The 14957-nt window shown below is 33.3% G+C and overlaps 2 protein-coding genes across 19 annotated transcripts in view; one reads left to right on the top strand and one right to left on the bottom strand.

The window, feature by feature from the left end:
• LOC107449059 (uro-adherence factor A) overlaps positions 1–5760 on the top strand; it is a 67756-nt gene extending 61996 nt beyond the window's left edge. For both annotated transcript variants that reach the window (XM_016064472.4, XM_016064473.4), the window contains exons 16-17: positions 1215–1504; positions 4709–5760. In XM_016064472.4, the coding sequence (XP_015919958.2) occupies positions 1215–1504; positions 4709–5654 (1236 nt within the window). In that variant the 3' untranslated portion in view covers positions 5655–5760. The remainder of the gene's footprint in view (positions 1–1214; positions 1505–4708) is intronic.
• Positions 5761–6141: 381 nt separating this feature from the next.
• Positions 6142–14957, bottom strand: part of LOC107449053 (ankyrin-1) — a 161002-nt gene continuing 152186 nt past the window's right edge. For all 17 annotated transcript variants that reach the window (XM_016064454.3, XM_071184536.1, XM_071184539.1 and 14 more), the window contains 3 exons: positions 9892–14151; positions 8095–8155; positions 6142–6892 (listed from right to left, as the gene is read on the bottom strand). In XM_016064454.3, coding sequence (XP_015919940.1) covers positions 6733–6892; positions 8095–8155; positions 9892–14151 — 4481 coding nt within the window. In that variant the 3' untranslated portion in view covers positions 6142–6732. The remainder of the gene's footprint in view (positions 6893–8094; positions 8156–9891; positions 14152–14957) is intronic.

Genomic DNA, 14957 nt, shown 5'->3' with positions numbered 1-14957 from the left:
AACATTGTTTTTAAGACATTATAACTCTAAAATATTGATTTATTTTGGGTATTACCACATTGAAATTCGAAAAGTACAAAGATGTTAAGCACTTATGACATAGAAATATTTTAACGAATTCCAGTAAATGTTTACTGTATGGAATATTTTAATCAAAATGTATTATTTTAACTACATTTAGCTGTACTGGCAAGTTTAACTGTTTTTATGACAAATTGTTTTGTCGAATTGGTTCAGGTAAAATGGCATAATTGCGATAACTGCTATATTGCGATAAAATGAAGAAAAAAAATTCTTTTAAATCGATATTTTGTACTTTACTGTATAGAATTCAATTGAGTAAAAACTGTATCTGACGCTAAAATAAAAAAAGAATAGGAAACGAGCAAAACAAAGGTCAAGATTACTTTGAGGTTATAAATCCTCAATTTTTCTAAATAAGAGTAATACTCCCTAACCCCTTAACGATCGGTTAATTTTCAAGAAAACGGTCGTAAAAGTGCCTATTTGTTTGGCTTTTGTATTTGAGTTACGTATTTGATTAGTGCTGATATCTAATTTAAAATAAACCAACTATCTACATTTACCTTAAAAATATCGTGGTACTGCCATCTGGTGTGTAAAATGAGAAAATTTTTTCCGGGCAAAAGAATTAATTAGTTTTATTCTTATTGGCGCGTTACTACTGAAGACTCCAGCCCGTTAATATCACGGGAGCGAGAAATAGAGCGCGAAACCTCATCCCGTCATTTTCACGGGAGCGAGAAGAAAGGGGTTAATAAACAAATGTTGGAGATTGGCTCAAAATAACGTGTACCAATAGGCGATCGAAATTGGCTTAGTATGTGAATCGCGATAGAAGGATAGTTGAGACATTAGTTTCTGTCTTGATTTTCAAACAAGTTAAAAACCTTTAAGTTAGGAAACTATATGGAACTTAAAACTGCATTAAACAAGGATCTCAGAGCGGAAGCGTAGTGGAAATTTTGAAAATTCCCTGAGAATTATTCTCATGCAACAGAGCAAAGGAGGAGAGGGACAAACATGGTATCGGTCTTCACCCTAGATGACGTTTTCGAACATGTCAATCGTGAATTATACCTATATTTAAATCCCACGTCTAAAAATTAAAATCAATTAAGTTTAAAAAAAGAACTTCAGATTTGTTGGCTTCTAATAGCTAAACTTAAATATCATTTATTTTTCCTCTAAAGATGGCAGACAGCGATCGTTACTATGACACTGGATCAGCAGTAAACAGTCGATCTTCTTCCTTTTCGAGTGGACCTGGTGGTCTGAGAGGATCTCACTCAGACACGAGGTTGTACGAAAGAACACGAGCCCTCCGTCGAAATTCCTCGAGCAGTATGAGCTGCGTGGAAGCTAGTGATAGTTCAAGCCTGCACGACAGCAGCGACAGAGCTCACTTTATGATCAAAAAATTCCCCTGGAGAACACAATGGAGATCTTTGGATAATGTTTCATCCTCTTGCTCTTCTAGAAGGTAAACCATTCATTTTTGTTGACTTCAAATATTACTTAAGCACTTAAAAGGGTCTGAGAGTAAGCATTGCATAGTGGTAAGCCACGAACGAGCGGTTAATCCTCACTTCGGCCGGAACACGCTATTGGTCGAAAATGACATCACTATTTGGGGGCAGGGAGATGGTGGCTATTGGCTGGTGTTTGCATGATTTTGGCGACAAATTTCGTATTCACACGTGCTCGCTTGGAATTTATTCCTTCTTTTATCTTTTACAGTTATAAAGTAACAAAAATTGAAATAAATACAAGCTCAAATTTACTACTACATCCTACATCGTAATTTAGTTGTGTTATGAATAATTTTAAAAACTTCATAATCAAGCAACATGTAAATTTAGTTTAAAGTAATGACCAAAATTCTGGGGTGGCCCCCTGCATTTCTAGATCAACCCCAGTTGCCCATGACGTAAAAGCAGTATAGTTTAATATCACTTACTTAGATTCTAACAAAAATTACCACAAAACTGTGAATATTGTCTTTATTACTTAACATTAATACCACGTGTAAACAGAGCGCGTTTGAAAACTAAATATAAAATCTGTCGCCAAAATATTATGCAATACACAGCAAGGGTCTTCCCCCAAACAGTGATGTGATTTTCAACTAATAGTGTGATCCGGCCGAAGTGAGGATTAATCGCTCGTGGTGAGCCTTAACCATATACTGGGGGTGTTGGGCCTAGATTCTGCTACCGGTGACGGCATGAGCAGATGGCAAATCAACAGAGAGCGTCTTAAATCCCCCCCCCCGAAAAAATATCTAATTATTTGAAAGGCCTAAAAATACTTTAGATATAAAGTTATTTTCACTGTCTTTTTTATTAAATAAAATAACAAATAATTATAAAGATATTTCAAAATATTGAACTTGCAAAAGGACACCGATACTTACATTTAATTGCTTACCTCCATTCTAATAATGATTTTTGGAATTATGCAATATTTCGAAATGAAAAAAAACCTACAGATGATTGGCAATCAAAATGTGCTACAGGTGGCGTAGAGTAGACTCTTTACCTATGGCAACACTTCGTATGTTTTCCCCATTAGCGTGTGGTAGGTAGGTACTTTATTTACGTCGCACTAGAGTTGTACAATGGGCTATTGGCGACGGTCTGGGAAACATCCCTGAGGATGATCCGAAGACGTGCCATCGCAATTTTGATCCTGTACAGAGGGGATGGCTCCTTTGCTTTTGGTAGCCCGACGACCAGCACGCGAAGTTGAGCACTTCACGGTAGAACAGTTTAACAAGAACCGATACAGCGCACCCTCGGTCCCTAAGCAGGCTGATCAAAGTGGTCACCCACCCGCTTACTGACCGCAGCCAGTGATACTTGACTTGTGTCCTACTGGGAACAGTGTCCTTACGATCAGTCCACTGCGGGACCCATTAGCGAGTGGAGAGTCATGGGAGAAAGAATTACGTTAGTTTCTGTTTTGATTTTCAAATAGATTTAAAAAAAATTAGGTTAGGAAACTATATGGAAATGAAACCTACATTAAAAATAGTTCAAAAAGCGTAGTGGGAATTTTAAAAAATGTTTTTGATAATTAAATACGAAAAATGTTAAGAAAGAGGAAAATATCGTAGTTCCTATGGATGGTGTTTTCTACACTAGGGAGCGCTGCCAGCCTTATCTGCCTATAGCTCCGGATTACTATTTTTGGTGTGCCATCATTATGTTTTGAGACTCTCTTGAGTAGTATTGTGCGGCTTTGAGGAGAACTCCAGGCTTAAAGTCTAAGTCTGTCCGCTGCTATGGTAACGAGCGAGAGCACATTTCTAATGGGAGTGCAATGGAGGAATGAAGGTCTCGGTTGGTTTATTCATGCTGACCTATACCAAGATCAAGACAAAACTATTCACCCCACACCTCTATTCGAAGTGACGTTTCCTCGTAACCATGGTACCAGCCACGACGCGAGACTTGGAGTTCTCCTGAAAGCCGCACTATATTTCTTGCATACGCGTATTTGTTATTTGTGCTTAAAAGATGAATCGTTATAAAAATCGTCATTTCAAGACGTAAGAATTGTCATTTGAAAAAAAAAATCGTCGTAAAACACCTCTTACCTTGTTAACAATGTTCCAACTTCGAGATTTAAATCTAAATGATAATTTATAAAATGAACTTAATCTCGCTGCTCGAACAATAAGGTGCACGGCTTGCACCAAGAGCAAACAGTAAAAAAAATAAGTAAAAAGAAGCCAAATCAGAACTGTCAAATAAGTGAGTTTTTTCTAAATCTAGCAACTATGTCACCTTTTTTAACAATACATCTCTAAATAACTAAAACAAATTTTCACTTCAAACTCCCCAAAATTACCTAATATCATTAATATCTTATGAAATACAGCAGATTGGAGCTCAGAAATTATATAATTTATTTAATTTATTAAAAAAAAATTATCTGTTTGAAAATATCGCTTCGCAGAATAAACTGCATTTATATTGAAAACACCAGCTATACAACTAAGAAGATGAGGAGGAGAGAGGGAGAGTCGAGACATGGAACCAGTCTTCTCCCCAGATGGCGTATTCGAGCGTTGTGGTCGCGAGTAGAAATGTTATTTTACCATGTGATTAGATTTTATACATTTCATAATATGTATGTAAAATCTATATTATGAAGTCTAAAACAAACACGTCTATAAACTATATAAGCCATGCAATGCAATGATAGAAGTATTCGTTTAGGGTTTAAGACTTGAGCAAAAAGGTGTTTTCTAAATTATGTCACTCTGGGAATCAATTTCCAGCAATTTTTTGAAATACAAAAATTAAAAAACTTAATAGAATAATTTGAAACATATTTTTAAAAAGTCAATCAATATTTATATTAAAAGAAAGCACTTAAAGTATTATTTTATAATCAGGAAGAAAAAAAATTATAGTATGCATCTGTGAAAAATATTTTCTGATAAGTAAAAAATTAGAACTTGCATAAATGACAAAGATTCGCTGCACATACAAATTAAAAAATTTTTTGTTAATTTTTAAATGTTCATTTTCCAAATAATTGATTTTTAAACCCTTAAATATAACTCAGGTTTTCAACTGATAAGATTCTAAATTTGACAGCATGCATAAATCCACTTTCTGTGAAGTTATGAAACAGTTCTATTCCTACATAGTTTTTAACTGTATGTTTTTTTTAGCTCAATACAAGATGAAGACATCAGCAAAATGCACTGGCGGTCGACTAGATCACGAAGCAGAGACCACGATGCATATCAGCATGACGATACATCGTACAGTCACTTACAACAGAAATATGGAAGCTTCAAAGAAATGGACGAAGAGGCTGAAGAACCTAAAGCTGACGTTTCACCAGAATGGGGCAACCAATGCCTCATAACACCAACAGCTATGCATTTAGCACGCATTTCAGATACTGAATCAGAAAAAAGCAGAGGCTCACCCCTATCACATTTCGGACGAGCCAAACAAGTTAACATGGCAGGTGGATTCTCAAAGACATCAAGATTCCGTCCTAAGGAATTTGCTCATCCCCAACAATATTCCATCAAGCCATTTCAAGTGCAGGAAGAGGAACCTCAATTTCCTATAGAATGTCACATGCTTACTTCCATAAGTGCTGGTGCTGAAATTGCTTATGAATACGGACATAAGAATCTGGCTTATCAGAGCAACACTGATGGTAGTGTGGAGTCATTAGATAAATACGAAACAGCCATTAGAGATGAGGAGTTAACGATGAGCGACCATCAGCAATCTGGATTGCAACGTATTGACAGTGATCAAGAAACTAGAATATTGCAAACTTTTTCAGGCAAAAGGAATGTCGAAGATCATTCATCTCAGCCCATTATATCAGAAGTTCACGAATCTTATCCACACCACAGTGGTATATCTAATTATAGAGAAAAAGAGCAAACAGGGTGCAATTCATTATTAGAAGAATCAAAACAGTCAGCACCAGGATCACCAAACATTTCAAAGATCAGGTATAAAGGAACAAAAGGTTTTGGGCATTCGCCTCGACAGCCTTATAAAGAAGTAGAGGATATGTCTTTTGAAAATACTAAAAGTGATAAAAATAATGAATCATTGCATAACGTTCCTAGAGAATTTAACTTATAACGTATGTATAAATGCCATAAGACATTCTGTACTGAGGTAAATTTTTTTTAAAGTTTTTCATATTGTATATAAAAGACAAGAAAATAAATTTTAAAGATAATCTCAATTTGTGTTTTTTCTTTTCCAGAATATCTTAGGTGCTTATTAAACGTAAATTAGTATTATTAATGTAAATTTCCCAAAAAGAAAAAGAAACACAGATATCAATCAATTACATTTAAAAAAAGTTCCCAGTCTACAATCTAATTATATATCACATAAAACTATACTAACTTAACAAAAACAATAGAACATACCCTTGAATAAAGCTTAATACGGCTAATTAAGGAGATTCAAACAATGGTAAATGTACAATTGAAAAGTGTGCCAAGTCTTGTTATTTCTGATTCATAATCTTATACGTTTCCTAATATTTAACTATCAGCTAAAAGTAATTTCAATAGGTAGATGCATTAATTTTCAAAACTCATTGAATAAAAGCACTCAATTCAAAGAATTTTCAAAGCTTTATTTAAACCATATGAACACATCTCATTAAACTTCTTGCAACTAACAATACATAAGCATATAAGTTAAGACTAAACTCTAGGAAACAAAATATTTCATATTAAAATATTCATCAACAAAAATTCAAGACAATTCCAGCGGGCAAGCTTTTTAGACACATTCCATCACGCATTGCACGCTCAGAGATTTTACAAAAAAACACAGTTTTCAACTTTTCTTCCTTGCACATTTTATCTGAGAGTTTTAAAAACACTAGTAGAACATCTACAGATAGGTTGAAGTGGGACACGACAGTGCACTAGAACAAAAATGACGGTCACTGGTGACGGTTCCTCTCGGCAAAGGAAAACATATATTAGAAATACTTTTTTTCATGATAAACAAACATTAAATGTGTTATAATCATCTGTCATGGAATATATATTTTGCTGTACAAGAATGTTGTTATGGCACACCATTTGACTTGGTGGTTGAATGAAAAATTTGAAAGAATGGGCAAACATCCGTGATCAGCACATAGATGAAATTTTTCCTGCTTTCAAATGATGAAAAATACCTTTAAGCATGCTCTTTATTCTTCTGAGCCTAGGTGAGAATCCTCCTGCTTGGAGGAATCACCATCACTCATGAATTGGTTCAGAATCACCTCCACGCTGTGGCGAAGATCTTCAGTTCCAGACTCCTCGTGATCACCATCGTCATTATCACCAGTTGTAACAGTAGTTACAATTCTAAAAAAATTAACAAAATTACAAGAAAACTTTATGATTGTTCAAATCTACAATATAATACTTTGCTTGTTGCTCTTGTGCAATGCATTTGAAAACAGCTATAACAGTTTCAATTCATATAAATTCAGAAATATTCTAAGAAAGCATTACTTCTTTTGCAGTATTATTTTACTAACGAAACACTCCAGAACTCTTGAATACAAAAAAGTGACTTTATAAAGGATTTATAAAAAAAAAATAGTAAGTGTGACTAAGACAAATTTCATACACTTTATACCTAAGCAGAAATTTGTAGAAGAACGTTAAAACTAGCTAAAAAAATATTCTGAAATAATGAAATTCTGAAAAAATTAATATTCTGAAAATAGCTCTCAAAAGATTATTTTCAACAACTTGTTATATAAATGATTAGCAGATTGTCTGAGAAGTAAAGGTGGTTGGTGCACAGTGCTGACAATATTGTCTTCACTATGCCATTGATCCTGCAGTTGCTGAGTCTTAACCTCCATGACCTCCAGGTTGGAAACAGTTTGCAAATAGTGTATTAATGCATATTTTCCATTTAAGTACCTTTCAGCGTATTATTTCATAAAATTATTTTCAGCAGTACATACTCGAACATTATAAAATTCTTTCTAAATCCCCTTAAAACTTCTTTCTCAATTATTTTATCACTTAAGATTTCTTTAATTTTATGGGCAATACTATGCACATATTACTTTAATTTTATGTGTATTACTACTGAAACATAAAGCTTCAATTTAGAGCTTCCTAATTTTAACATGCACTGAAAATATAATTTTTTACATTTGAAATGAAACCATTATTTCACTTATTTATTTAGAGTATGCCATGAGTTTATACGTATTCTAAAAAATTGGAAGCAAAAATTATTAATTTTTTACATAGTAGTAAACAGCTTTCCTTAGCAATAAAATATAAAAATTAGTTATTAATTTCATTGGCAGCACATAATACCACAGCTTCCTGCAAAACATGCATCATCCATCAACTTTTTTTTCCCAAACTTTTTCCTGATGCAATAAAATTTTCCTGATTTTCGTAACTAGCCACATAAATTTTATTATCAATTTTTCAATTAAGTATCACTGTTAAACATAAAATATATTCACTTTCTTGAAGCTTTGTACAAGCACAAAAATCCTTTTTACAATTAGTTTTAACTGTGTCTAAAGTATTACCTAGTAGTAGTAGTTGTGGTTGATCTACTTAGAAGGTCATCACTATCAAAAGCAGCATCACCTAAACATAAAAAAAGGGAAAACTCATTTTAGGATTTACAGTGAAGTAGAACAACAACAGTCATTTGACACATTGACAAGAAATGAACTCTTATAAATTATTTGCACTAATTGGCATAACAAGAATATTTATTTCAATTTTAACAGACTTTATTAATTCATAATCAACAAAATTACTTTAATAAATTAAAAAAATTTAAAAATTCTTACAAAATTTGAAAACCCGTAACTGATTTATTTGATTCACTAAAAAATATTAGCAAACAAATGCTAAAAATAACTTGTGGCATTAAACAATTCCCATGGAATCTTATAGGGCTAAATTTTGAGCAACTCATGACACAGTATATTGAACTTTTATTTTATAACAAATAGAGCTAAAAAAATTATTACCAACGATTTCATTGTTTCTTTCTTCCCTACACATTTTTTTTTTCAAATTTACTGATTGGTTATAAAAAAGACTGACTTCAAATAAAAAATAGATTATAAAATAAACTTATTACATTTAATAAAGGTTTACTGAATATACAGACAGCCAAGTTGCAATGTTCCCAATGCAAAATTATTATATAACTACACAACATTTTTTTAATATACTTTAAATAAAGAAACTTATTAATTGTGAATGCAGATTAATTAAATTAAAATGGTTCAGTCAGTAGTTAGTGCAGAAATTTATGTGCATAAAAAAAAGGCAAAAGTTTATTAAATTTAGCAGATTATAGGTGTTTTGTAGTGTCATTATATTAGAAAATTTTCCAACATTTTATAAAAGAAAATAAACATTTAAACATTTTCAAATCTGCAACAAACTTTCCATAAGTATTGTTAAAAATCCAATCTGAAAGTGGTACTATTTCATTTCAAACTCAGACATCATTTATTAAAACTATAGGTAATATCATACAAAATGTAATTTCCAAGGCTTTATAAAAGGTTGATTATTAACAATTAGTGCATATAATTTTTAATACACAACAGCAATACAGTGAAAAAGAAAAGAAAATATCTGGTATAAAAATTTTTAAATTATTAAAAAAAAAAATCTTATATTCAGCACAGAAACTCAATACTGAAAAAAATTACAACATTAAAATAATTTTATATTTGAAAAAATAAATTTAACAAGATAGTTAACCAATATAAATTATATAAGACTTCTTAGAATAAATTCACCAATCCTGTAAAATGTATTAAAAATTAATTTATTGTAATATTTTTTTATAAAGTGTACAGTGCGTTTAATCATAATGGAATGATTTTTCATAATTGCAACATGCAAAATCATAAAAGCAGGGCATTCAAAACCACATATAAATAATAAAAATAATATAATAATAAGCAAATGAAAGAAATACAACAGAATAATAAAACAATAAATAAAATTTCCTCATTTACAAAATTGAATATAGAAACTAATAACTTTAAAGCATAAATCAATGTTTGATATCGGTATAATAAATAGAGCCAACAATACAAAATTGTGATTAAATTATAACAGAAAAACAATTAAAATGATATTATGAGTGTCTTGCATTCTACTATAAATAAACAAATGAAAATAATAATTATAGCTGTAAAAAATATAGCACATGCCAACTTAAAGTCTATGCATAAATTTGCAGATAGAACCGTGCAAAAAGAGGTTCGAAACAAAAAAATAAATAAACATAACTAAAAACATCTCGTACAATTTTTGTAACATCATAGTGGTGCACAACTTTGTTCAACTACCTGACGAACTAATTCCTTGGGCGGCTTCAGTGGACTCTATAAAATCGTCAGGTTCAGTGTGGCGATCAGTACCTTCAATAACATCTGGAAATGAATGAGAAGTGAAATCGTCCATTAATACAGTGTCATCAGTTAATTTTGAAAGAAACATTTCCATTTGTTGCTTAGCTCCATTAGTAGCCTGCAATTCTTCCAATTTACAAGCTAAAGCTCCTTTAGAGGATATCAAAACAGAATCCCCTGATTTGGCTAAGTGAGTAGTTTCACCACTTTCACAAACAGTATAGGTTAAAATAGGCTCCGGCTCTAAAGTGTCAGTACTAGAGACCATAGTGCATTCTTCCCCTGAAGCCTGAGCACTATTTAGGCTCGATGACATAACAGAGTCGGTTTCAAATTGGTATGTAGCATGAGTAGCAGTTGAGCTGCTAGGATCCATAGAATCCGTGCTAGATACCATCAAGTCTAATTTGCCATTAACACAATTTTTTTCACCACTAGAACTAGAATCTTGGGCAATTGTATAGTCTTTGTCTTGAGTAAGCGGCAAGTTTTCAGATTCATCGACATCTGTGTTTCCTTCTTCCTTGCTGGAACTTTTAGTGTTTTCAGAAGTATCTTGCACTTCAGATGTTACCCTTACCAGAACTGTGCATTCATCTGAAGTGATACCTTCAGATGCAGTCTCCTCCTGAAATTTTTCAACATTTGATTGGGTCACTTTGATTAACTCTTCCATTTCTAATCGCCTTTGTTCATATTCTAAGTCTGATGCATCGTGCATGGACTCTTGTAATATTTCTATAGCATCAGAGCACTGACTTTCAATTCCTTCTTCAATTTCAGACAGCATCATTTCTTCCATGGCAGCTTTGTTTTCGCTCTCATTTTCTACACATTCTCGCTCTAGTTTCTCAAATTCAGTCAATGAAGACATAGAAACATCATCATGTTCACCACTCTTAGTGACCATAACTTTTTCACTGGAATCAATTGAAGACCGACTTATTCTACCGGCAGCTATTTCAGCTTCCAATCTCTCAAATTCTTGAAGAGATGAAGCAGCTGACGTATCCCCACTTCTGGGAAAGAATCGACGACCATGAAATGCTTCAGAACTTGGAGTGCTCTGTTTATCATCATCCACAGATGGGATAGGACTAGGATAAACATCAGAACCTCGCAAATCGAACTCGTCTTCTTCATGATGTGTATACAAATCAGTCCCAGGCACTTCATCATATTTTGAAAAAGTATGGGAAGAATAATCTGACTCTGGATTTAAAACATCACTCTCAGTAAATTTTAAAGCAGGTGAAGCATTCATATCATCACTTGGTGACTTATCAGTGCAAGTTGGCTTGACAGACTCATATCGTTCATCTTCAGGAGAAGTATCAATGATCTCTACTCTTTCAAGACTTTCCATGCTCTGACGATCGGGTATTAAATCAGATCTTGTTTCTCTGTGAGACACACCTTCACTGCTACTAGCAGATTCTGCACAAGGAATATTAATTTCACTTTCAAAACTAGGAGGCAAAGAATCACCTCCTGGAAGTAAATCACATTGGTCACTTTCTGGAAGATAACTAGCAAAATCTGAACAGACGAAAGATTCAGATTCATGATTTCTATAGTCATTGAAATTAAATGATTGTTCTTGCTGTGCTTCTGGCTTTTCTGCGTCTAAAGATGATATATTATGAGAATCATAATCAGATGATGAATTGGGAATCTGTGGTTCATCCAAACCTAGATTAAGGCTTTCATGATCAAACTCAAGGTCATGGACATTAGAACTGGATGGAAGTGAGTTGTTATCATTTACAGCTTGAGTGCCAGCAGAACTTCCTTCCAGTTCTAGATCAAATTGTAATCCTTCAGTTTCATAGAGAATTGGAGTTTGATTCTGATTCGTAGTCAGTTCTGAATCATCCCCCTCAGGATTATCATATTCTGGATTATAATCAACTTCAATTGGGCCGTTCAACTGCAAAAAAGAGGAACCATGTTGGGAAGAATAAGATTGTTCAGGAGTAAGCTCTTTTTCAGGGGGAGTTTCTTGAAGAGAGTCTGACATTAAATTAGAACCATCGGCAGGAAAAGATGTGGGAGCATGAGAAGATAACTGTACAGCAGTATCCACACTCGATGTCTGCCACGTTTGCTCACTATGAGTAGCTGAACTTTCAGATACAGACAACTGTTCTTCTTCTATGACAATACTATTTTGTTGTTCCATAAGCTCTTTATCAGGAATGATATCAATGACTGAACTATAAGATCTCCTATGAGATGGACCAGCATGGGGAGATGTTCCAACCTGAGGATAATATTGCACAGTATTCTCACTTTTTACCTTATTTGCACAACCATGTTCTGGCTGTTCAGAAACTTTCAGAGAGGTTTCTCGTGCCTCACTTTTATCTTCACTAGCATCCAAAACTTCAAATTTATCAGTTATTTCCGATTCTGTAGCATATTGCCAAGACCATTGTTGAGGCAATTGTTTCATTTTTTCATCATCACTTGCCCTATTCATTTCCCAACTTGTCATAAATGGCATTTCCACTCCTTCTCTAATAATTGATTCTGGAATTTCCATATCATATGGCTCTTTCACAGACTCCTCAGATGCTGGCTCTTCATCCAAAACTGGCATTTCTAAATCTGGAGCAAATTCTAGTTCCATTTCCTGGGCAGAAGGCACTAAAGTTTCACTGGCTTCTGAAGAAACTTCAACACTGGCTAAATGTCCAGAGCTTTCAGAATCCACAGAATAAGCTGATTCTCTAGAACTATGACTAAATGATGAACATGCTGTTGCATACGAGATCTCTTGAGATGAAACAGCTGTAGCATAAGACCCAGATACCTCACCAGAAGCTCCTTGAGATGATACACAGGTTTCATATTCAGATCCATGACCACTAAATACATTTACATCAAATTCAGATGAACAAGGTCTACTAGCAGCAGGCGTACTTCGTGGAGTCTTTCCACTATCAGATGTTTCAACAGAATAATATGGACTTTCGGTTTCCCCAGAGCTAGAGCATGATTCTTTTTCTTTTTTCCCGGAAGCATCACTTAAATTGTCAAATTTTGAACCCTCTGCATCTGAGTCACTTTTCTTTCCTTGAGAAGACTTACTGTCAGATCTGGACATATGTAAACCTTTATCAGAATGTTCGTTAGATTGAGAAGATAAACTTGAACTGTGAGGTTCCGAAATTACTGGTAACTGATCCTTATCTTGATCTAAATCGGGTTTCTGAGATACTTCAGCTAAATGTTCCTTGCTATCATATTTTTCAGGAAGTTCATGCAAAATTAATTCTTGAGGTGAATCACAAGATTCAATGGATGAATGTTCTTCAATAGTAGAAACTTGCTTTGTAGATTTTAAAGATCGTATTTCCTTTTTATCATGTCGCGAAAAACCTATCTCTTTCGATCTTCTATGCATATCTAAATCTGGGAAAGTGGAACTCATACCAGAAGACATATGGTCATAATCTTGTGATCTAAAATCCAATGTTTCATGTTGTTCTAATCCAAAGAATGGTTTTTGCGCATTCATAGAATCTGACGCCAAAGCTTGAAGTTGTTCAGTGAGTGAATGTTCATCAATTGCTTCTTCATACTCAACCAAATGATCATCATGTTCCACAACTATACCTTCTGAAGATATATCATCTGTAAGGCCACAACTCTCCTCAGAGATCTGAGGAGACAAAGACTTCTTGTCCAAGCTTATTTCTAGTTCCAAATCTCTGTGAGAGCTCATTATTTCAGCATTGACAATATGGCTGGGTGAATCAGACTTTTTCATAGAAAAAGCACCCAGCTCTTTTCTTTCTGGAGAGCCACTTTCTATATCCTGACCAAGTTCTTGAGTAAATATTTCAGTTCTAATATGCTTATAAACATTACATTTATGATCATCAGATTCTGAAATACGTTCTAAATCTTCAGCTATTTGCTTTACTTCAAGGGGACTTTCTTCAATTATTTGATCAATTTCTTCTCTAAGAATTTCAGATTTAATATGACTGTCCACAACTGATGATAAGTCATCTAAGTTAGATGGTCTTTTTTTATGACGTCTGGTTTCTTCAATGCTGTCATCATCTACGTCTAGCTTAATTGCTTCATTATGTTCCTCTTGCTTGCATAAGTCAATACTAAATTTTCTTTCAGTTTCATCATCAGAACCAGATGAAAGTGGTCGAACTTGATATGAAGAAATACTCTCTAAAAGTTGTAGCATATATTAGTCATGATAAAATAATTTCATAATTCTACTGCATGCATCGTTACATAAAAAAAACTGTGCAAAAAAAAAAAATCTAATGTCAGCCACAAGAACAGAAGCAGGCATGCTGCATTCTAAATTTGTAGTTCCGATTTCCAAGAAATTGAAGTAATGCTACAAAACATCAAATCATGCACGAGAAATGACACTTCAATATACAACAAAATTTTTCTTTTCATACACAATCAATAATCTTTTACACAATAAAAATAAGAGTCTGAGACATGTTTAAAATATAAACAAAATTGGTTTCACAAAACATGCACAGAAATTAAAGTGAACTATAATATGCAGCAAAATTAAACAATCTTTGCACAAAACAAAAATATTTTTTTAGGAAACACAAATTTTGAAACAAAGAAACTGAGATTTAGTGATTTTTCTCACTATAGAATAGTGTTTGTTTTTCATGAAAAGCATTTGTTAAATAAGTTTCATAATTTTAAATAAATTATTTAACTCTAAGTGTGGAGATTGACAATAAGTCATTTAACTCCATTTCATGGTAATGAGAGGACATGAAACAGAAACAAAAGTAATGAACATATTCAAAATTAAATGAAAAAACTCCGCATGCTGAGGAAAATAAAATTGCAAAACAATCTAACAACTCAACATATGTCGAATAAAAAAAATGCCAATAATAAATAAACATCAGTGAAGTTTAAAAATTTCATTTTCAACAAAACACTAATAAATAAACCAATTAAAACTTCAACAAAAACTCAAATATAACAACAAGCGA

Source organism: Parasteatoda tepidariorum, chromosome 8, assembly GCF_043381705.1.
Source record: "Parasteatoda tepidariorum isolate YZ-2023 chromosome 8, CAS_Ptep_4.0, whole genome shotgun sequence".
Lineage (NCBI taxonomy): Eukaryota > Metazoa > Arthropoda > Arachnida > Araneae > Theridiidae > Parasteatoda > Parasteatoda tepidariorum.
Note: the sequence above shows the minus strand (reverse complement) of the source record. Positions and strands in the feature narration are given on the sequence as shown.